General features: G+C 37.4%; 1 protein-coding gene across 1 annotated transcript; it reads right to left on the bottom strand.

The window, feature by feature from the left end:
- Positions 1-127: 127 nt before the first annotated feature.
- LOC136252988 (crk-like protein) lies at positions 128-10,039 on the bottom strand. Its single transcript, XM_066045576.1, has 8 exons — positions 9,816-10,039; positions 9,230-9,349; positions 8,903-9,044; positions 4,908-5,051; positions 2,888-3,019; positions 2,126-2,143; positions 1,220-1,285; positions 128-442 (listed from the first exon to the last, which is right to left on the bottom strand). Exons 1-8 carry the CDS (start codon positions 9,848-9,850, stop codon positions 323-325), a joined length of 777 nt encoding a protein of 258 aa, XP_065901648.1. The 5' UTR covers positions 9,851-10,039; the 3' UTR covers positions 128-322.
- Between the last annotated feature and the right edge of the window lie 14,551 nt (positions 10,040-24,590).

The raw sequence follows: 24,590 nt of genomic DNA, 5'->3' as shown, positions 1-24,590 counted from the left end.
AAAACCTTATGGTTAGTTAGCAAACTGGTCTTTACAAACAGGTTGCATGTGAAAGAAATGGTTGTAAAAACACAAAACCATTCTTCGTTTCAACCCTACCACGACTCCAGAACCATACACAACTAGATACAGCATTTGCAATGATAAAATTGACAAAATTACATAACAAATAATAATGGAAAAGAGACTCCAACACAAAATACAAAGAGAGAAAAAAATAATGACACAGATAGTAATAGGGTGTGTCTTAAGAGCTACGGGTGTAGTGGTAGTGGTAGTAGTAGTAGTATATTGATGTAATAGTGGATGTTCATTTTATTTTTCAATGCCTGTCTATAGGCTCAACTAGTGTGAACGGAAAATGTCCTTTCCGACCGTCGATCGTCTGACCTTCCCACAGACCATTATCATTTTGTTTTGTGACACTAATGATGTCTCCCTTCTGTAACAGAACAAAACACATTACTGTAATCATCAAGATATCAAGAAAAAAACAGGTAGTTATCTCTTAAACGATAAATTTAAATAGAAGAGAATTTCAAATGGAGTAAACATATAAATATAAAATGAGGAAATGATTACATAAACTGACATAATTGTTTGAAGACTTTTATGCAGCTATACAGCTCATGACGTTATACCAGTAAGTCCCTTATAAACACATTATAGGGCAAGCTACAGGGAAAGTTCTCATTCAATTGGCAACAACATCCTTTATGGAAGTTTTTATTGTAATAAGGTCAATTCATGAATCTACTATGGCCAGTAAAATGATATTTACAATATCTGGAGGACTACTCCCCCACATACCAGTGTTTGAAATAAGCAGAGACAAACTGCTCAGACATAGCATCTGAATATGATCAGACATTTGTAAAATTTACTCAGACATTGACTACTCTATCTTTTACCTTAAAGTCTCATGTGCATTTTTTGTCTGGTGAATTTTCTACAAATTGTGAGTACATTTTGATTGGACATTGTGTCTGACCACACTTGGACAAATTTTGGTCAGAAAATGTCAGATGACCCAACCATTATTTCAAACACTGTCCACCTTTCCCTATTGATCATTTCAACTATTGATAGGGAAATGTGGGCCAACATATACATGCACATTATCATAATGACACAGGAAGTGTGGACCACTCCTGGGTAAACTGTTGATACAAGGACATGACATGTTGTGTGACAATAAGAATATGAGGATGGTGATTACCTTAAATGGTAATGCTGTAGGATCATATGGACACTGCCTATCCATTAATGCTTTTGCTTTAAATGGCTACAAGAAAATAATAATTGGTTATATTGTGTAGTGTGTGCGTGCGTGCGTGCATGTGTAGGTATGTATGTTGCGTGCATGCGTGTGTGCCCATGCTGCCAACCTCCTAGTGGTGAGTATCTAATAGCATTCCTGGCCCTGACTGTGTGGTGGGGGTCAGGGCGCCCTTGAGCTGTATTTACACTCCAATAGTATTGGGTGACATTGCCCTGTTGATAATCTAGATAATTTTTTTAAAAATAGTCTCGATTTTTGATTAAATCTCGTTATCAGGTTTATTTTTTAGTACACAATGTATCCTCCTGCATCAAGGGATGCAAACAAGGCCTCTATCAATCATGCTATTCAGCTGGGACATGATTAGTTTAATTGTTATACCCTGCCATTCATAATTTGTCATAGAAAGGATTTAGCATACTAAGAATTAGAACTTGTTGTCACACTATTGTCATACTCCACCTGCCTACTACAACAAAATCAATTTTCGCTAATTGACAATCGATTAGTTAGATTAATCGGTTAATCACCCAACACTACACTCCAACAATGGGGCTTACACCATGCATACAGATCATACACTGTAAGACAGGGGTCAGGTCACTGCTATTATCCATGGCTGATCCACATTCCTTTGGAATGCTCACTCGCTTGGCCTAAATAAATCACTTGTATTCGATTACCCAGCATCCCTCAGTTAAGTGGGTGATTGTGTGTGTACATGAGTGTAAATAGAATACATAAGTGTGTACAATGCAAAGTATACGCATGGTTGTAAGTGTAGAACACATATACATACAATTACATACATACATACATACAGTATGTACAAAGTTTGCTCACCTTATTTGCATCTTGAATCTAGACAAGGACAAAAGCAAACACAATTATTTTTTAAACTAAACAATAATTACACCAACGGACAAGGGTTTTCAGCACTTCTTGAAATTTCCTATGAAATGCGTAATGTGAATCCGTACACATGCGTGGTTTTATACGCGATTTACCTGGTACCACAATGGTGGTGAATACCCATATCGTGCCTCAGACTGCTGTAAATCTGACAAATTTCTTTGACAGGGATGGTAGCATAAGTTATTTCACTTCGAGAATAGTCAAAAATAGTAAACATGCATGCGCAACCTCACTATGCATTTCGCTTGAAATTGCAAGAAGTGCTGTAACAGTTTAACTAGATGCTTGAAAGGACAAATTCACATCGACTACTACTACAATTTGAATACTACAATTATGCAATACAGAGATTTTTTTTCTCCAAAATGTTTCCAGTACATAATAATGGTATTTAAAAAAAAAAAAAAGAAGCTAAAATGCTGGTGTTTAGGTAGACTTGTTAACGTCTATCTCAAAATGAGAAAATGAATAATGAATATCCCAATTTTATAAACCTTTGAAACAGCCCACATACACTGGACAGTTGGATGAAACTTTACTATTTTTTTCTGTTTCGACCACCCATGGGCCTTAGCAACAGACTGTCCATTTGCATAACCAGCATAGACAGATAACCTGGCATTGTTACTTACAATTCACCTAGATATGTAAACTGTACAAAATTTATACAATTCAATATCTGCAACTTACTACTTCAATGTATGGTACTGGTATGGAGCCAGTTCTACCATCTGAGTGTTTCACAAACCACCACTCTTCTTCATCTTTTCTTAACACAACCATTATGTCTCCTTTCTTGAAGTATAAGTCCTCAGGATCATCCTAAAATGATACGAACAATACAGAATATGAAAACACGTGCCTGTATGCATTATGTATGTATGTGTGTGTGTGTGTATACAAGAAAAAAAGATGTATGTTTGTCACACATGTGCCACACAACACACACACACAACACACACGTATTCGTTCTGCATTTACTGCATATATACACGCATATACAGGTTCCATGGCTAATATTGTTGTTCGCACCACTGATAGTGAACCCGAAAAAGGTTAAAGTATTATGATGTGGTAAATAACAACAACATACATGTGCCATTTCGTGAACTACTACACATGAAATGTGCTCACAAAACAGCAATTTAGAACTACCATACGGAGGGAAACTTTGGAGGGGGAAAAATTTGGCGAATCAAGCAAAATATCACTGTTGGCAAAATAAAATTCGGCGAATTGTTAGCAAAGCGCACGCCCTATTTAATTAATTAGATTACTAATTGCTGTGCCTGGCCCTGAAGTGAGAACTGGCAGAGTGCCACGCCTCTCAGCGGCGCCTGGAGTCAGCTACCAACTAATAGGTAATACTATATAGACAGTAGATCTACACCCTCTGGAATAGTAAATATCGTACGCCCGTTTTGAGGTGAAGTTTGAGGATACCACGTGTACAGTAACTAGCTACCTAGTGAGGTAGTCGAGGCAGGCTTGGCTTCATGCCTGGCCCACTATCCCTTGGTCGAGTAGAAAATTGGTTAATTTGAGGCTTGGTTTGCTATTTTCTTCGCCACCAAAATATTTGGATGAGGAAAATTTGGTAAAGTCATGGTCATTCACCACTTTGCCGAATTTTAATGGCGCCAAAGTTTCCCTCCATATGGTGAAAAAATTCCAGACATACAGTACACACTGTTTATGTAACTGGCTGAGCTAGTGAAAAATGGCCATTTATACAAAATTCATTTTGCTGTAAAAACGTATTGAAATAAATCAGGTAAAAATACACAAGCCACATAAAATTTTTACGCATGTTTCTATCGCTTCAGTACGCAGCGTAACTAAGCTCAAATAAAACATATACCTTCAGATTCACTTGTTCGAGTGGAAAGTAAGAAAATTTTATTTTGTGTTTGTACAGCAAAAGGCACATGAGTCATGGGTGCATATTTACAACACAGTAGAAATAAAGTTTGCACAAATACCCATATGGGGCCTGCTAAAAATTCCCCGGCTCGAAATATTGTGCATGTTACATGCATGTACCATGCAACCTCTATGCATGTTTACTGTAACATGAGTGTTCCATGTGTGTGAGGTGCATGTATCATACAACATGTCATGTTACAGTGAAGGGGACATGCATGTACCATGCATAGCACATATAATTATGTTGGCATCGTGCATGTGGAATCCCACAATGAAAACCAACACTCATTATAAATACAAATTGAAACGTTATGTAGTAGTAGTGAGGAATAGTTTGGTAAGTCGAAGCTGTTGTGTGAGTATGACTGTTCTATATGCTGTAGGTGTTGCCAAGTAGGGTGGGTAACCATTAGATATAGCAGTAACCATAGTAACCATAGTAGCCATAATAATGACATACACTATGCATGTTACATGCATGCCAGTTTTTGGTATCAGTACATGTTATGACATGTTAACACAAACACGCATGTTAGATTCATGTTACATGCATGCAACATGTAGGAGAAGTGTCCAAAATCCACATGTTACATGAAACATGCATGCATGTACATTCATGTTATTAGTGTTAACATGCATGCATGTTTAGGAGATCCTGTAGGCATGAAACATGCATGGTACATGTGCAATATTTCGAGCTGGGGCAGGACACCCTGCAGCACTCAATTATGTAGCTATAGTGCAGTTATAAAGCCACTAGTTTACAATACCAGCCATTACTTACTGATTTGAAGTCAAATTTCCCTCGTACTCTTAGTGTTCCTACGACATCAGGGGTACCACCCACCGGTGGACCTGATGACATCACTGCTGAGCTTGGTGCTGGCATGGACTGGGGTCCACCTTGGTCGACCACCACCCTGGGTGCCTGGGGGAACAAATAACAAGTGGAGTACATAGTAAATTTGCTAATGTACAGTACACTGTATGTACTGCTGGCATGTATGTACACACAGACACACATACGCACACACACAAACAGCACTGGCTTGCAACAAGAACACATCGTACAATACTAAGTGTTCTGTATTAGTACAATCAAGAGTTCATTATATACTGACGAGAGTATCCTACTCTCATATACCCCTGTAGAAGGGTGTATCGTGAAGTTATGACATAGCACTTCTGAGTTCGCCCGTTTTTCTTTGTATAATTAATGATGTCATTAGTTGAACATGGTATCGATTGAACACGTACCTAACAACGTCGCTAGCAACCAAATTAACTCTAGCTCTAAGCGTTTCTCACCGAACTACAATCGTTCCTTCATGGGTTAAGACCACTTCATAGGCATTTCTTGCTAGGCCATTCGCAAATACGGCTATCCTGAGCGTCGTGAGTGTGAAACGGTGCTAACGATTCTTGTACCTTTGCGGCCTCCCATACGTCACAAACCACAACATCTTGTCGTTTCATAACTTCACGATACGCCCTTCTACAGGGGTATATGAGAGTAGGATACTCTCCTCAGTATATATATATATTATGAACTATTGGTACAATGTATAGTTCATATAGCCTGTATTAGCCCTGACGCTTTAGAAGTATGCAACCCACTATATACACCTGTAGTTACTGCAATATTTATTGCTGTTAATGGGTACATTAAAATCTTGATCTGCAATCAAGACAAAACTTTGGTCTCATAACCACATAACACCTTTCATGACAGTCAATCTATTGGTACTTGATGGCTTATGTAAGTTATATAGGTCATGATCACCACAGCTGTGTATACAGTACGTACTGTACTTTGGACTTGGCAGCATACACACTAACATTCACACTGCATTAATAGAGCCTCATACAAGAATAAACAAATTTACAGTAAAGTTTGTGGCGAGGAGAAGAGGAACTTAAATGATTGGTCTCAAATACAGGCCTTGACTATTTATCGAGTGTCAAGTCTTACTGATATTTACCTTTCCCTTGCTGCTACGTACTCATGTTTCTTCAAACTCAATAACATACATTAAATTTTGAACTATCCAACGGACGAAAGTAGCCATGTAAATACTAAGTCGAATGTTGGGGAAAAATTCAGGTTTTTAATGTGCATTTGCAAATGCCTACAAATATATATATATATATACTGTATTAGGTCTTAAGATTTCTGGTTAAAACTTTTTTGTGACCTTGGATTCTCTTCTGGTTCACAGACATATCAAAGAAAATATTATTATCACTATTATGACATAGTCACCATAAACAGGAAGCTAATTGAGATATTAAGTAAGCACATTGGCACAACAGTTAAAATGGCTCACTTTTCATATACCCCACTCATGTATACAACTACACTGTACGTGATACACACACACACACACACACACACACACACACACACACACACACACACACACACACACACACACACACACACACACACACACACACACACACCACACACACACACACCACACACACATCCTACAGCATGTAAGCACCACACATAGACACACACTCCCTCGCTCACACGCACGCACCCACGCACATAATGTTTGATCATCCCACGTGCACAGTAAACAAGGCACAACAATCTTTCCACTCTGAAGCATTCAGTTTACACACAGACTTTACAATCAGCTACACATGAGTTAACTGTCATTTAAATACACTTTATGCTATTTCAGGTACAGTAGGTCACTTGGTTATGACATAATACTCAAACTAAACTGATCAAATCACCGAGATGGGATAATAGTCTAGCTATGCCATATTTCATTGCACTAAAATTTCTCAAATTTCATCTCCCTAAGATAACGTTACCAAAATATAAGCCGTGGGTGTTTGTTTTCTACACTGAGTTTATACCTCCAACAGATGAAAACCCCCACAACTTTTAAATTTAATATTAAATTGAGAAGAGCACACTTACTATCATATATGTAGCTATTGGCATCAATACAAGACGAGAAATTATAAATTTTTAAATGCATCCTCTGTACATTTGAGATATGTTAGAACTATAAAGGCAGGATTAGACATGACCTAATGGAGTACACACGCACGCGTGCACACACCACACACACACATGTACGCATGCGCGCACACGAGCACACACACACACTACACATGAGCACACACACAAGGCAAACAATCAAATAACAAATGTACAAACAGAAAATACAGCTACACGTACACACATTCATGTACACACATTCATGTACACACATTCGATTTCTGTCACGTATACACACATTCATGGACACATAGTATCTTATTCGTATACAGTGAAATTCAAATTCCTATATATATTCTATTAAGAATGATGGAAATAGCACACTGTTATGAATGTTGTATTTGTTATTTCACTGCTGTAAACCACTCAAACTGTTTACATACCAACAAGGACAGCCCTCCACACTATCATACTGTTCACATAAAGAGATGCCATACTAACAAGGAATTATTCTATTAAGGTTTGATACATATACACACAAGCTATAACTGTGAATATGTACACATTGTAACTACAAGGCCAGGCCTGCAGGAAGTAATTTGTTCATGAAGCCAAATTGTGCCACTTTTCAACAGTCATGGATGCCCAAGTATTTGTAGTGTATTAGATTACAGTATGGTTAGTTAAACAGTACAAACAACTTGTCACTGATGTGGTCAATATGGGTGAAATTCCACATAAGAGAGAGGTATGCATTAATAAGAATAGGACAGGTAGCACACTGGCACATAAATATGCAATTGTACACAAACTATATCATGTGCTCAAAGCTACGATACAACAATACAACAGAAATATACCAGATTGAAAACACAGGGGCTATACTATCGGAATCATCAAGGTGTTCACGGGTACAAGTGTGTGTGCTCTGATATAAATAAAGCCATGAACAAGTGCCTTAGTTATCGATGTTTGGGCATCCTTTTTGACACACTCCACTAACAGTAAGTAATGTATACTTACACATTAGTACCACATCAAATGATTAAAAGTCATAAGGACATTAAGGTTTCTTTTGAAATCACTTGAGGTGAAATAAATTCTACAAACAACTTCAGAGGATTACTCACACAAATGATATCATTTCAGTGACAGGTTCTAGGCATGCACATCATCTACATAAAGTCTGAACCATCTAACTACACCTAGCAACACCTAGGCCATACCTATAATACATCAAATGTTACTATTAACTCCTTTTGGTTTCCATTTAATAATTTATTGTTTATATTTCACTACACATTGAAGCTATTTGATATGTAATTATACAATTTAAGCATAAAGTTGCAAACTTAAAGTTTCAAAACAAATCACTCTGAAAGGAAATCACCTGAAAGGAACAACGTGTTCTGTATATGTTTAGTGCACATGTATGGTACGTTGTGGTGTGCAGTGTGTGTGTGCGTTTGTGTACAGTGCATAGTGATTGTGTAATGTATGTAGTGATAACGATGTACATACTCTTGAGCACGCATCTGTGTAATGTACAGTTGTCAGGGTTTGTGGTGCATTGTAGTATGTTTAAGCAAGACGTAAGTACGTAATACTAAATTGACATGTACGTACGTACGCATGTGTAAACACACATCTGAGTATGCGTGTACAGTACACAGGTAGTGCATACGTATCATGCACGTACACACACAACACAAACGTGTTATGGGTGTGAGCGTGGGAGGTAGAGGCTTAAAATAACACGCCGCACAGAAGAAGTATACATACATACATTTATACCAAATGTATAGTACATCACTCACTATTTCTGTGAGAGTGGTTGTATCTAGAAAATGCCGTCTATAAAATTCTATCACTTGAGGAATATCCTCAAATGTTTGGTCCCCGATGACATACTGCCCGCCTCTTCTTGTAATTATGTAATGACTGACTCTTGAATTTTCACTGAAATCAAAATAAGAACACAAAGGGTACAGTAAAGAAGTTATAACATGTCCCACACATTATGTAGTCAGTAATATTAATTACCTTACAAACAGGAAATGCAATAAAATAGTACCAGTTATTTTACTGACACCTCCATGTAGTTAAAACATGTTATGTTTTCTAATTAATACCCACTCACTCACCTTACTGATAGTACGTAGTCACCAGGGCAGGTACTGCTATCTCTTACGAGAAATAATCCGGCTCGCTTGCCGCCCAAAACTGCTTCCGTTGTCATCCGATCAATCCGACCGTGATACCAACTGTATTAATAAAATATCCTGATTTCTAAACACCAAAATGGTATAGACAGCATTTAATACACGAGTAAAAAGCAAACGTCTATTTTCACACCATCAATCATTAGGTGTTAAGGCTCTTACATTCCCTGGGCTATGGTAGCTGAATACCACAATTCAGTACACACAATCTAATATCAAACTAACATAGATGTATGATACAAGGCCTGGTGTAAATAAATGTTGGCCTTTATTATGAGGTGTATTCTAATATATTGGGTCGTTATTTTTATTTTACCGAGTGTTGTCAATAGCCTAGAATAATAGACACAAATCACCGCCATCAGTATAAAGCGTTTATATATACATCACCAAAACCCTCTACGCTGATTGTGAAAGAACACGATACGCGCTTGAAGTAACACATTACCCAAGTACCCCTTACAATCATACACGCAGTAAACAATCACTTGTTAAATTATACAATTACCTGGCTTTCCTGATATCTTGGTTATTGGAATTCATTTGGAAATTCGCTTTTTCGATGTATATTAAAGAAAATAAGCGATCCTTACAGTAACTTTATATTATAAGGGTAAGGTAGATGACTGATTCCAGCACGACAGGTACAGAGTACAGTTACAAAACACCATCCATCAATCTCCCGGCACACAAAATATTCGTATTTATTCGTATATTTTCGTTCACTCAATTACTGATACGCTTAGCAGTTTGTACTCACAAATTCTACCAGTAGCCGTGTCGAACTGTTATGCGTGGTGTTTATTTGCTGTATATGCACTGAAAAAAAAGCTTGGAACGTATTGATTATTGCAGAGCAGCAGGACTTGAGTAAATGTGAATACCACAATCGAACATCACACCCAGTGATATAGGTTTTAAATACATTTTACTAACGGCTATGATATCGGTTGGTCCGGAGAGTAAGGGTTATCGTTTGTTACGTATCCCCCTTACTCACTACTTCGACTGCCATTTACTTTTGTAAACATCATGCCGTGGGAAGGAGGATAGCAGAATTCTTTTTTTTTCTTATTTTTATGCTAGTTACAGTTTATGGGTTGGTGGGATGATAGTATATATCCTTTTTGATCTCTAGTATTTTCCTAAAAGAGTTATATTATGATTTGCATAATTAGGTAGCTTGTTTTCAACACTGACTTGCCCTAACCTGTTCACACTAGATCACTGATAGCTGCACAAATTTAATTACTGCCTTAAATTTGTGAGTGTTATACCAGCACAATTATAATTATTAGCTACTATAACTCATCACACACGCTACATTATTATACACAATGCCTGTCCTGTGCATCAACACTACACACTTACAAGAGGGTGGTCACCACCATACATACATTCCTATACTCTGACTGGGAAAAATCCAACAGGCTTGCTGTTTTTGATTTTTGTCTTGTGTGATTATCTAAGTATAGAACTCCTGTAAAATGGTACCAGGATACTTTGATATTACTGAGAGTCTTATGGTAGGAAAACAGTGTCACATTGAAATTGAAAGAATTGCAGCACAATCAATTGCAGTTCATAATCGAATATAATAATAACAGCTTGAGTGCTGATGATGAGAAGTAATTCCTAGTAGATAATTCGAAGATTACAATAGTTTACAAACAATTGCATGCAGTTTGCATACTGCAGGATGTTTGACATAGGATACTGAGTGATCTGCAGCCATGCATGGTGGATGGCCAGTGCCCTCAACAGTCAGGCCATGTACTTATTTTGTTTCCATGTCATTCTGTTATATGTCCTTCATGGTGATGAGTACATGTAGGTGGTATACCAGTATAATGACTCCATCACTTTGTTAAAATTAACATCATTGTAGCATGTTTCTAAAGTTTACTGCTTGTATAACTGAGAGCCTGACCATTAGGCCACTTCAACTAAATCTTGTTTCTCGGGCCCCAACCGACCCTATATTTTTCAGAACAAAACATTTATGGTAATCACGTGATCATCTTGCAAGCAGTGAAAAATGCCACAAAGGGGTTGCAAAGTTACCTTTAAGCTCACATAAAAGTAGCACTCAATATGTTACCATATAGCTGCCTATCACAAGTGATACAGCAATCATGATGTAGCTTATTACTTTTTGACTCGCAGAATCACTCTTCAGCTGGCAACAGTTAATATTTTTATCTTACCGGCCCTGTACTTGGCTGAAGTTAGCCCGAAAAACAAAAGATTAGTTGATTCAGTTGAAGTGGACTTTGCTAATTTTGTAAGCCCAGGGAATATGAGTTGGGCTGATGCATCAATACTGAACTAGACTACACTGGATATCCAATAGCTATACTCCCGTACGTAATATTTTCATTACATACACCTATATATGCAGAACTGGGCCTCAGTTATCAGCACCACAATAAATCTAGCTATAGGCTCCTTCAGTTTCCGATTTAGTAACTATTACCAAGCAATAAGCCTTGAACTCATCACAACAATGATGGATCTGAATAGCTGCAGGGTAGCCACTGCTATACTGTGATTAATTCCTGCAGCTTCCTATAATAGGAGTATATCAAGCTGCATGTGCTCATACACATACATTATTTTCAACTAGTGGTGCTATGATATGAAATTTTAATATCACAATACCATGGAACTCAAGTCACAATATATTAAATGATGTTGATGTTTTCACAGAACACGTTTTATTCAGTCAATCTAACTATTATGCTAGTATCAAACAAGATTGACACTTGTTTTTGTGCATCATCACATGTTGCCAAAGAAATTCTCATATTTCAGTCACTTTTCACTAATTAATTTGTGTGCATTTTAATATCACGATATATGTAGCTTTTTCTTCTATCACTATTATCAAGAGTCCATAATGGACTCTTGCTATTATCATAAAATATTATTAATATTTCTATCACAATTATCATGATGCATCGTGGCATCACTAGCTATTTTCAACCCACACATTTACTTCCTGCCAGGCAATTACATGTGATATACACACCTACATGGATGTGGTTGGTAGTAACTAATACTGGAAAACAATCCAAGACACATCTGTTTGTGCATGCACACTGCTGCTCGGAATACAGTCAGCTATAGATTCATGTGGTTTTAGTCTACATACATAACTACCCAACTTCTATAAACATCTTGCCGTCTGAGAACATTGCTATAGTACATAAGTGGTCCCATAATGAAACCCACAATCAATATCCTCAAACAGGAAACAGGTTTTAAATACAATTTCAGTGAATCATTCACACTGGCTGGTCCGGACGAGCGAGGGTTATCACTTACCTAGCTCTATTGTATCAACATTGTATCCAAATCGCCCTCGTTCATAATTTGACCGCCTCATTTTTTTTTTTATGGCCAATCCGGCGATGCGCAGAAAAGCGTATGGGAAAATCATTACTGAATTCACTGCTAATGGAGCAATCATTATTTAATCATACTCTCGTTTACAACACAAAGTAGAATCAGAGTTGGATGCTGGTGCATTCCGAGTCACAGGTACCGGGTGACTAGAGCCCCGTCTGGCCGCCTGAGCCAGTCCCGGGAGTTCGCAATCTCCAGACACGCTGGAATCAGAATGGCTTCAGAACCGACCAGACTTAATAACAAACATCAGTAGCTTCACCAGCTCGTTCACAAGCAATACAAAAAAACATACGACAAAGCATCCTGACCACCCGGCAGACCCCTGTAAGCATTAATTGGATGGCTGCAGGTTCGAGGCTGCCCAGGTCCATGCAGTCATGGATTTTTTCTCCTTTCTCCACCTTTTCAAACACACTTTATGTAACAACTTCAAACAGGCTGTAGGACCACTGGACCAGGTGTCCTGTGTCCTACCATAGGTGGGTATATTATCTATGGTCCTACAGACCTTCAGCACTAGTATCCAAACCCACAATCGATATACACACTTGGTGGTAAGGTTTTAAATACATTTTTATAACACGCAAATACTGGTTGGTCCGGAGATCGAGGGTTATCTATTTGGGTTAGTCGCCCCTCTTTCACGATTTGACCGCCGCTTCCTTTTACCAGTGGCATACCCACAACTTCCTGATATGATTCATATTGTTCAGTTTTTGTGAACTTCAACTATAATCGGTTTTCTCTTTTATCAACGAAAGAAAAGATGTAAACCTGGTCTATGAGCTTTCATTGTGGTACATTTGCACTTTTGGTGTTTAACTGCTATCTGCATGGCCACAAAACATGCTTGCTGAATTCAATAAGCATGCTGTACATGCTGTATAGCTATAGCTTGTAGACCAGGGATTATGTGGTAGCTAGACAAAATGTGCCCAAATTATCATTTTAATGAAATACTGTCAACCAGTTTATTATGTGCTGGATCCCGTGGTGTGGAGATCATTTTACAATGAAAGTAGTATACTGTATACAATCATATCTGTGTGTGAAATCCAGTCATGCATGGTCTAAAGCAAAGATTGCTAGCTCGCAATAACACTGATGTATGGATTTTGCATAATGCATGGAAACCGAATATGCATCATGTGCAGCCTAATGGAATTTTGATTTTGGTGTAAACTTAACAGATGCTTGTAACACTAAATTCACCTATAGAAGTTATAGAACTGATAAGGTTACATTGAATGTAGTAACTCAAAGGCCCTTTGATTTGTTGTGGTGCATGTATTAAAGTTTTTGAGAATGCTACTATGATGTATGTGACTATATCAATTTCTGTGGAACCTTGTGTGTCACTTCTAACTAATATTGATTGACATCCCTCGATCACGTATCTCAGACTATAATAAATTATATCTGGACACACCTAATTCCTAAGTTTAGCTAGTTGCCAGTCATTGACTCATTGCCATACTCCACTGACAAATAGCCCAGGTTAACATGAGTGCCACTTTACACTGCACCTATGCTTCAGTCATGTCATGAGTCGGAGCGTACCATCTGGTGATGGACATTATATCCTGCACTCTTCTGATTTTAAAGACCTTTGCATCACTATCCTGATTTCTGATTGTATTTTAGTTGTCTCAGAATCAACTGGCAACACTATCAAATTAGCATTACACCTACCGGTACAAATCACTTGGCTTATGATTGAAGACAGCTACTATATCCTGACAGTCATACAATAAAAAGTGTACTAATATAAAGATCACAGTCAGCACTTGGTCACTAACTGAAGTGACCAAATGTATGTAATTGTACCTTTGCATAGATTGTAGCTATAATGTAGTTTTCATGTAGCTACACGTGTTGTTTATACAGAACAACTTATAATGTTTACCAGACCCTTGAATGCAGGCCAGATAAAGAGCTGAATATAGTTGTAGGATGAATCATGAGTATAAACTGGCATGATTCTAGGGGCTTCTGAAAACCAATCAGCCACTTAAAATCAAAGAAATCAAGACTGATATGGCTATATACTCTAATAGAACAATCAACAGAGCATACGTACATATTGTATACAATATACAGTGCAAGGAGCCTCTCTTAAAGGACTCTTCATAATTTTTGACCAGATTTGCAAAAGGTGTACCATTTTCACACACAAGTTTTGATTTATTTTTGAACTTTTGTTACTTCATAATAATTTTGTTATCATTTCATATATATATATACCGGTCAAAAATTTTCATGAGTAAAGCTACAGTATCTGGCTATACTTTGATACAAACAAGTGTAAGGAGTCAACTGTTATAACATTTTGTTTGCTCACATGTATTTTGCAAATCCAGTCACATTTTTTTATATAGGACACTGTACTTTGTAACAGTAAAATTTTGACAAATCAGCTGGTCCCAGGGTGTCAGTTATACAGAGGTTCCACTGTATACAGAAACGAAAGGGATAATGGATGGGATGCTGGAGAAGAGATAGAGAGAAAAACTAGTAGCTCCTATAAAGTTAATTCCTATACTCATTGCAGCACAACTTTTAGTGACTCCAATTCAAACTTCTATAAATTACAAAATCTTCCAAATTTATGACTGCTCAATCTTCAGGTGCATCAAGTGCCTATTTAATAATGATTGTTGAAACAATTTTAACTTCTATAAAATAGAACAATTAACAGTGTCTAGATCCACGACCAGAAAGATACATGACTATAATACGATCTTGCCTGCATAATTATATGGGTAGGCAGCTATTATACTTTTCTACATTAGAGTTGAAAACCAGCTAGTGAGCAATTTTTTCTAGAACCGCTCTTGTGTGTAAATGGGTATAACAGGAAACAATATATAGTACAATATTCTGCTTGACCAGTACACTGCATGGATTCAGCTTATGTGAAGTTCATGAATGCTACTGATGACTACAGTAACATTTTAAAATAAATGACAGGAAACAAATTGCAGTGGTGATTTTTGCTTGGCTTGGTTCCTCAAGTAGTTTGAAAAATTGTTTTGACAAAAGTCTCATGTGTCAAATGATCCTGCACAACCTATATAGAGTGCTACTTTTCAACAAGTTACTTTAAGTATATAACAACTACGATATACTTTTGTCAAATCATCAGAATTATGATCAAATGGACAGTACAAGAAAAGTTACACACTTGTTGACAAGACATGTCTGGATTGGTGCATGTACATCTAACCAACCCCTGAAACAAACTTGGTTCCAAATGGAGTCAGACCTTTTCTGTTTTCTCTGTGTGTGAAAGTTGCATGATTAATGGTTCACAAGACTATAGCTGGTCCCTACAGTGGCCGTGCATAGAGGATTTCATAATGTTACATTTTTATTCAAGCATTTGCTGACCCAAAGCACAACTATGCAGACTATCAGGCACCATGCGTACTATTATTTTTATCTCAGGTTGTCAATCATCATACACACAAGTAGTGCAGTAATCCTTTTAAGAACACTACAATTTCACAAATCTGGGACTAAAATGGATGAGTATTAATGTTTTATGAATTTAAAATACGATAACAGTGATATCATATGCCAATAGTGCAAATATTTGATGAGGTAAAATATTGATGAATTTCCGGGATGATCAGTAACTTGATGAGTAAAATTTAGATTCAATACTGAATGCATCAAACGTAAAATTTTGAGAGGGAAAATTTTGACGGATTGTGGACCTGTTGAACTTTTGCAGTACAGTGAACCTCTCTATTATGGACATTTTGGGACCCAGAATTTTTGGTCACTTTTTGCTGTAATATAGAGGTTTTCCTCTTTCAGAGGTAAAAAATGTATTAACCAGACCTGTTGGGACCAAAATTTTTGTCCTTATTATGGAAGTTTTTTCTTTTGTGTCCTTAATTCGGGGAGTTTGTTAAGAGAGGTTCCACCGTATAGAGAGAGAACAATTCCAATAATAAATATCAATCCTCTACTAGCATTATAGCAGTACTTTTCAGTGTTGCTTTTGGAACTCAACAATAATATTGCTTGACAAGTGTTCTACAATTTCCCTCCTTATTAGGATCATAGCATACAGCCCAATGTGAAAATGCTGCTTGTTATCATATTCAGGGGCGTAGGCAGGATTTCCAAAAGGGGGGTTCTGCCCTAAGTATAGAATCTCCACAGCGGGGGTCTGGGGCCGTGTACACGTGTACACGTGTACACGTGTAAACATGTGTATTCTTATAAATTCATTCGCAATAGCGAGTAGAGGTACTTGAATTCCTCTGCCTGAAGACCTGTAGCTACCCATTTCAGTGGATTTGTGTAAGTTAATTCAGTTCTAGTTAACCAGTATCACAATTTAAAAAATTTAACTCTGAAAAGGGGGTTCGTCCGAACCCTTTGAACCCCCCCTGGCTACGCCCCTGATATTGTACTAATACGATTGATATATGATTGGGGAGATTGGGGGAGTTTCTAGCATTATGGTTGTTATGTACGTATTGCATCACTTGACTTTATACACATAACAAGTTAGCAGTCGGTACTATTTTAGTACTATTAACGCTAACCCTAAGGAGGCATGCCTCCAGATCCTTAAAGTTGATTTTCATGTTCAAATGTCCCTAGCCTGTGCCAAAGTTGGCTTCCCTACTCTTTGACTCGTGCCACTGCCTGTGATAACTGCACGATCTATTGATAAGAAACATGTGCAGTGTATGTATATTTTATATTTAATCCTTTACAGTTGCTTTTACATTATGTGGTTATCACTTCTGCTGATGATGCTATCATGCCTGAACATATTACAACTGGTAGTGCCTACACTGTGACACCTGATGATCACTACTATCCTAACACTACATGTCATCATTGTCACAGCCTACAATACTACCTGCTCAATATCACCAAACATTTCACCTCTAACACTCAACTATTCTTCCTACCTGGGCTACATCACCTTAACACTGATCTCATCATACAAAATCTTCGCAACATTTCACTCATTGGTAGTTCAACTAATGGTACAACACCAGACACAGTCATCCAGTGTAACTCATCAGTTGGTATTGTAATGACAAATATTACTAACTTGATAGCAACTAATATAACAGTTAGGAGCTGCTTGGGTAATGAATATATCAATGCTACAGTCTTGATCAAGCAATGTACAAATGTTCAACTGAGACATGTAGTGATAGAGGAGAGCCATAACTCATATGGTATGATTGGCATCAATGTTTTGGGTGACTCACATTTCTCCTATATCACAAACAATGCCATAATAATTATTTACAATGACACTACAGTGGATAAGGAGAATCACAATCTTACAGTAGACCACTATTACAATAGCGATATTGATAATGTCAGTGTCTACAACGTTTTACATGTAAAATAATCCTTTATCTCCTCCAACAAACTTATAGCATAAATTTTCACTTACTATAGTCAATATTTCAGGGACTGATGTATGCTAACGCTGTGTAGCAATGGAACTCCAATTCAGTTACTCTAACAACACAATCTAACTAAATATAAACCACTGTATGTAAAATGCAAGTTGAATTGGTCGTTGTAGTGATGCACCAACTATTGATCCTCATACTACACTCATGCAGACACTTTGTTAATTCCTGCAACATCATCCAAATGAAGTAGAGTACATCCCAATTGTGGCATTTTTCTGCCACTCAAAAGCTAATCTCTTTTGTGTATGTGCATGGTTAATGGGACACATCTTGATACACTACTTTTATGAGGACTGTGTACAGATGCATCTTGATAAGCCATCTGCACAGATGTGAATAAATTTCAGTGCACAAGGCCAACTAACATTACATAAACTATGACATCAGTCACTCTTTGTTGATGCACACAATTGAAGAAATTATGTGTGCACATTAGTAGCTATGTGTAATCATGTCTTTGTTGGTATGTGATGTGCACATAATTATTGTCTTAGTATCATGTGCACTTTGCGCGGATACACCTATAGTTTTATATTAATGTCACATTCATTCACAGGTAGCAGTATCCATATCAATAAAATTTATGGAATGTTCCCTTGCATTTTTCTTTTCCCCCACATTTTTTTCTTTCCCCTCATAGAGAATATCCTGCAATAACTTATTAAATTAAGCATTTTATGTGGTTGTAATTGTAACTAGATAACACTTAACACACCACATACATCATACATATGCATGTATACATATCATTAAGGTGGACACACGTACATGTCCATATACAACAATAAATTTCAGCCATAATAAACAAAAGCAGCTCTAACTATGATATAGTTTTGCATAATCGTTAATTATCAATTTCATCACCAGGGTCTCCTTTTTCAATCTTATTTCTTAGCAATGATATTGCCACACCAAAATGTTTGTTCCAGTCTTGTTCAAATTGTTCGCATAATCTGAGCAGCGTAAGCAATGTAGTCAGTAAGGAAGCAAAAGATATCAGTACTTTAACATGAGCTCTCCATTTATTTAGACCATTCGTTGTCATTAAATCATTAGGCATTTCCCAGTCAATAATATTCCTTCCCAGTACTATATATTCACACTCTAGCAAGATATATGCCAAAATAATCATGAATCGATGTGGTGGATTTGGCACACGCCATTCACTACATAAATATTTTACACAACACATGCCAAGTGCACGTGTGTAAAAATCTATTTCAGAGCAAAACTCATCTGTATCAATATCTTCACATAGTTTCTCATGTAAATTATTCTTCTTAGGTTCAGCATTGACAATTTCATGTATTTTCGTGGCAAACCGATGCTCGATCTGTACAGGTAACATGTCAAAAAGACTTGGCAACATAAAAAATAAGAGTATTTGTTGCTCGTGATACCAACCTTTCAAGCTTTTAGAGTGCATGGTTATACCTGATTTGCCCCTAGTCATCTTTTGTATTTCCTGTGGTAAACCGTTTAAGATAGTAGTCTTAGCTTCAGCCGCTTCACCATCACAATTTGGCCTGCTGCCTGCTGCGCTATGGATCTTTTGCAACCACGAACTGTAATCCTCGTCGGGTTTCCATTTGTTGCCAAAGAATAACGAAGCTGATAATACTCTATCGTATAAACGGATGCTCTTATCTGTATGGATTAACTTATCGCACTCGGCATCAACTTTAAAGCATGTTTTCTCTAAACAATCATCCACTGCTTTATTTTTAGCTCTCTTGAAATGAACATTAGAGCGTAGAAACTGTAAATCAGCATCCTTCATAAAGGCTTCTAACTTACTTTCAAGGTATCCTTTGAACTCCCTAAATTCCAGTCCCCATTTTTCAGCTTTGAAATTGAATACAAAGGTTTTCGGATCGTTTGCAGCGATCTGATCTTCAATCTCTTCATCAGTATCATTCGTGGATGTGGAGCTAGTACTAGAGTCTAACCCAGAGTTAAAGTCCATCCGTGCCAGGTGGTAACGTTAAGGTACACGCCCAATTCCACATACCGTAAACCATTATTAGCACCATAGATATTAGCACGAACTTATTACAATGAGTAATATCCGCAATTACGTTTCTTGACGTATCGTGCATTACTGTGATGTCACAAAACAAAATGGCCGCCGTAGTGTGGGACTTTGTACATGGAGGTATCGGGCGAGATGGTGTTTCCCTGTGATAGCGTTTATAAATTCAAATAAGGGCGAAGGTGAAGCTTATAGTAGTGGTTTCCAACCAACCAATTTTTCACACATATTTTTGCTACTTAAATTCAGTGCACACCTTCAATAAAATAATGTTTCACAAGCTGCCGTTCCAGTTAATGGTAGTCAATACTTCGTACTTCGTAATGCACTTTACTGGATTAAAATCCATGCGGTATTTATTGAAATGTGTCAAATTTAATTTTGAGAAATAAAAATCCCCATAGGGAGCCCATACAAATAATTGCGTACGTAATTCTAATTGGAAGAAAAACAATAACTTATTACAATTACAAACAACTATTACAACTACATAAACTACAGCTAGCTACAGGGGGAACTATTACTAGGAGAAAAGGGGATTGTCATCATCATCCGAGCCCTGAAGGGCCCAGTACCCCAAGATCATCTTAGCATTGTTGGACCACAGTTTCACAGACAGTTGTTGTAGCAAGTTCTTTGTAGCAACTTTCCGAGGGACACCGTTGTGAGGAGTGGTACGGTCAGCTGTATTCTGCAAAGTTTTTAGAGCAAAAGGTGTCCAAACTCCAAATGTTTCCACAACTAATGGAATGAAATCTGATCCCACCTTCTCCACAGCTGCCAAATGCTTCTCATCCTTGGCAACCTCTCCAGCAGCAGCAGCCACCCCAGCACATGAAGCACAGGAGGAGATAAAAGCAGGCTGAGTGGTGCTACAGTAGGTAATATCATTATTGCGAACATTCCATTCCTAGTTCATGAACATTCCATTCCTAGCAAGTAGTACAATTCAAACCTATGAGAGGACCTGCTATAAGTGCTAATTATAAGCATGTCAATGATCTAACGATTAAAATCACAATGAGTGATTATTACATGGACATACCTGTCTGGCTATACAAATGATTTGGAACTTGCTAAAGGTACTGACTGTACAGTTTCTATCATGATATTCTTGCACATGCATTCAGTTACCAAATATTTATATGGCTACAATGCTATTGTCCCATCATGTACAGTAAACCCTTAGTTGTCGATATCCTTAAGATTGAAAATGACCGTGCTATTAGAGTATTTTGAATATAAGTGTATGTTCTATTAGAATATTTCACAGAGTTCTGTATGGGTTCAGTGATTCACTTATCTGAATGCAGTCACTTTTTCCATTGTCTGATAACAAAAGATTCAGATAATCAATTCAAGGGTCCACTGTAATTACAATATGACTTTCTTATCAAATTAAGCATAGACATAGAAAAGTTATCAGGATAGTAACTATTCAAAGTTATTTGACAGCTTAGTTGCTGCTATTATTACCATTAGCTAATGGTGACCAAGGTTGGCTAGCACTAACTTACTAACACAATGGCACACATTAACTATACACTTCATTAATACAAGACCTAGCTATAAGCACTAACATGAGCATAGCTAAACGTTTCATAGAGTTTATTTAGTTCAATCTCGGCTCAACAATCACAGGCCCATAAGCAGGGGGGTTCTGAAGAAATCTCCTCTTGAAAAAAGAGGTCCATAATTTCAGTACAACATTTCAGAAGCAAAAGTCCAACTTACTCCTCCCAGCTTCAACATTATCAAGCTACATTTGCTCTTACGTATAATTATGTATTATGGTATACACATATACTTGTTTTCAACCCACTCATCTACATCTGTGCATGCATAGTTTCCACTGACCACATCCATGTAGGTATGTAATACAAACAGCTATAATATAGATTCATGTTTTAATCCACATAATTATAACTACCGCCTCTATTGGTATTATACAGCTACCCAGCTTCTGAAATACTAATCACCATTGCTGCATGACTGAAGTGAAAGATATGCTTCACATGCAGAAACTTCTAATCAAAAAAAGCAAATCATTATATAGTAACAAAGCTGCATGGTCCCATAATGAAACCCACAATTAATACACTCAAACAGGAAATAGATTTTAAAATACATTTTCAGTGCATCATTCATCCAGACAAGTGGGGGGATATTACTTACCTAGCTCAATTATCCAAATCACCCTTATTTATAATTTACCACCTCATTTATTTTGCCAGCATTTAATAGTTAAAAGTATAGCTTGAAAAGCCCACTTGAAATGTGGGATTGAGCATGGAAGAGAGAGAACCATCCTTGATGATGAAATAACGTATGATATAATGTGGTGTGTCTTCAGGCACACACGACCACAACATGGAAAACATGAGGTGGGTGTGGCAAGGAGAGAAATTACAGCAAAAAAAAACGTTACAGAAAAGTCCTATGTTTCTACCAACCACTCAGCACAGCCATGTTCTTCACCAGAAATACTCGGCTTCTAGAGGCAGTAATAAAATTAATACTCCAGCAGTTTCATCAGTTATCTCTCTATACACTGAGAACTTGGAAATACTGTAGCTTGTTGAATATAACCTAGAATACTACAAGGTGAGGCTCACAGTGAGGACAGGGATGATTGTAGATAATGTACAAGAACCGACTTATTTTGATGGTATCATAGTAACAGGGAGTTCCAGTTCAGATAAAAAGTCTGTAAGTAGCTAATCTTCTTTGGTCTGCTTTCGATCTCAGTCGTGCCGATTCCAAATGTTGTAAAGGACACGTCAACAACTGCATTAGTAGATCATTATTATTATTTATCAAAAAAGACAGGGTTTCACCAAAAGGCAGAGCCTGTATGAGGGTGCTTCCCTTTAAAAATACAAAAAGTACTTAAGACAGATAAAATGGAAAACAAAAAAATAAACAACAAAGACAATACTACTTAGAAACTAATTACAATAAAACAATGTATCCAGAGCTTGACAAAATTTGGGCGCCTTAGAGGGTCAATACAGAATATGGTACAGTGTTGACAAAAAATGAGTATCTGTAGGAATAGATAGTAGATTGTAGTGACACAAGGGACATAAGAATGTGTTCGAATACAAGATGTATTGAAATCACAGAAGCGTGATAGCTTCAGAGAATCGTATCTACCATGTGAGATGTCATACAGCATGGATACGCTTAGTTAATTTCTTCGCAACAAAAGGGTGGGCCAATGTAACTCTTGCAGACAGGTATATCTCAAGATTTATTCCAGCACTTATGTAAAGGTGACCAACGACTCCCACATGACCCACCATGCAGCACGTCGTTGAACACATTCCAGGGTAGACTCGCCGGTGACGGTATGAGGATTCCACACAATGCATGCATACTCCAGAGTTGGTCGTACCAGAGATTTGTAAGCCATAGACTTAGCTTCATTTGTAGCACCCCATAGAGTGTAACGTAGGATTTGCTGGCTTCGGTTGACACATACTTGCAGTGGTCAGACCATGACAAATTTGATCGGAACCAAACTCCTCAATATCTGACAGAGGAACCCCAAGATAAAGGAGAGTGATTGATAAGATAGTCATAAGATAATATTATTGTCTTGAGATAAGAAAAGTCTCACACTTGGACACTTTCAATCGAAGTTGTCACTTGTTTGCCCAATCACAAATGCGATCAAGGTCCTCTTGTAACAAAATACAGTCAATTTCACTCTTAATTTCCTTGTATAAGGTGACATCATCCGCATAGAGCTTCACTTTTGAGTGCTTAACAATACTACGCAAATCATCAATATACAGTAAGAATAATAAGGGGCCTAACACAGATCCTTGAGGAACACCTGATCTGACACTTAACCAGTCTGAATGTGTACCATTAGGCCACACCAAATAAATTCTCTGATTCCCGTCCTGGACTCAAGCATATTTGCATGCGGGCGGGCAGTCCATTTCCATTATAAGATTGGCAGCTTTTCAAGCCAGTATTTGCCTGACACGACCATAAAAAGCTGCATAAAAGCATGTTTAAGCTTGTTCCTTCCTTTTTAAAATTGCAAAAATAACATAAACGTGAAGTTTGTGCTGACTTGATAGCACTGGTGACACGTGAGCTTTACTGAGCTTGTCAGTATGCAAGAATAACCGGGAAATAATAGAAGAATACGGAATATTTAGAGCTGACAGTAACCAGATGCGGGCGGTGGACGGGAAACAGAGAATTTATTTGGAGTGGCCTTAACAATAACTTGCTGCCATCTGTGTGTCAAAAAGGAGCGTATCCATTGCAGTAGCTTACCATCAATACTTAGACACTGCTGTTTAATCATAGATACTATAGTATCTATGGTTTAATAACAAGATGTTCATGGGTGACAGAG

Source organism: Dysidea avara, chromosome 4 (genome assembly GCF_963678975.1).
Source record: "Dysidea avara chromosome 4, odDysAvar1.4, whole genome shotgun sequence".
Classification (NCBI taxonomy): domain Eukaryota; kingdom Metazoa; phylum Porifera; class Demospongiae; order Dictyoceratida; family Dysideidae; genus Dysidea; species Dysidea avara.
This window is presented reverse-complemented; position numbering and strand designations above follow the sequence as displayed.

What these genes read in the sequence shown, in the direction of transcription:
- LOC136252988 (XM_066045576.1), bottom strand. Translation starts at nt 9,850, where the DNA reads ATGAATTCCAATAACCAAGATATCAGGAAAGCCAG. An exon ending in CAAGATATCAGGAAAGCCAG is followed by an intron (nt 9,350 to 9,815) that starts GTAATTGTATAA and finishes TTATTAATACAG; the next exon opens with TTGGTATCACGGTCGGATTG. An exon ending in CTACAGCATTACCATTTAAG is followed by an intron (nt 443 to 1,219) that starts GTAATCACCATC and finishes GTTCTGTTACAG; the next exon opens with AAGGGAGACATCATTAGTGT.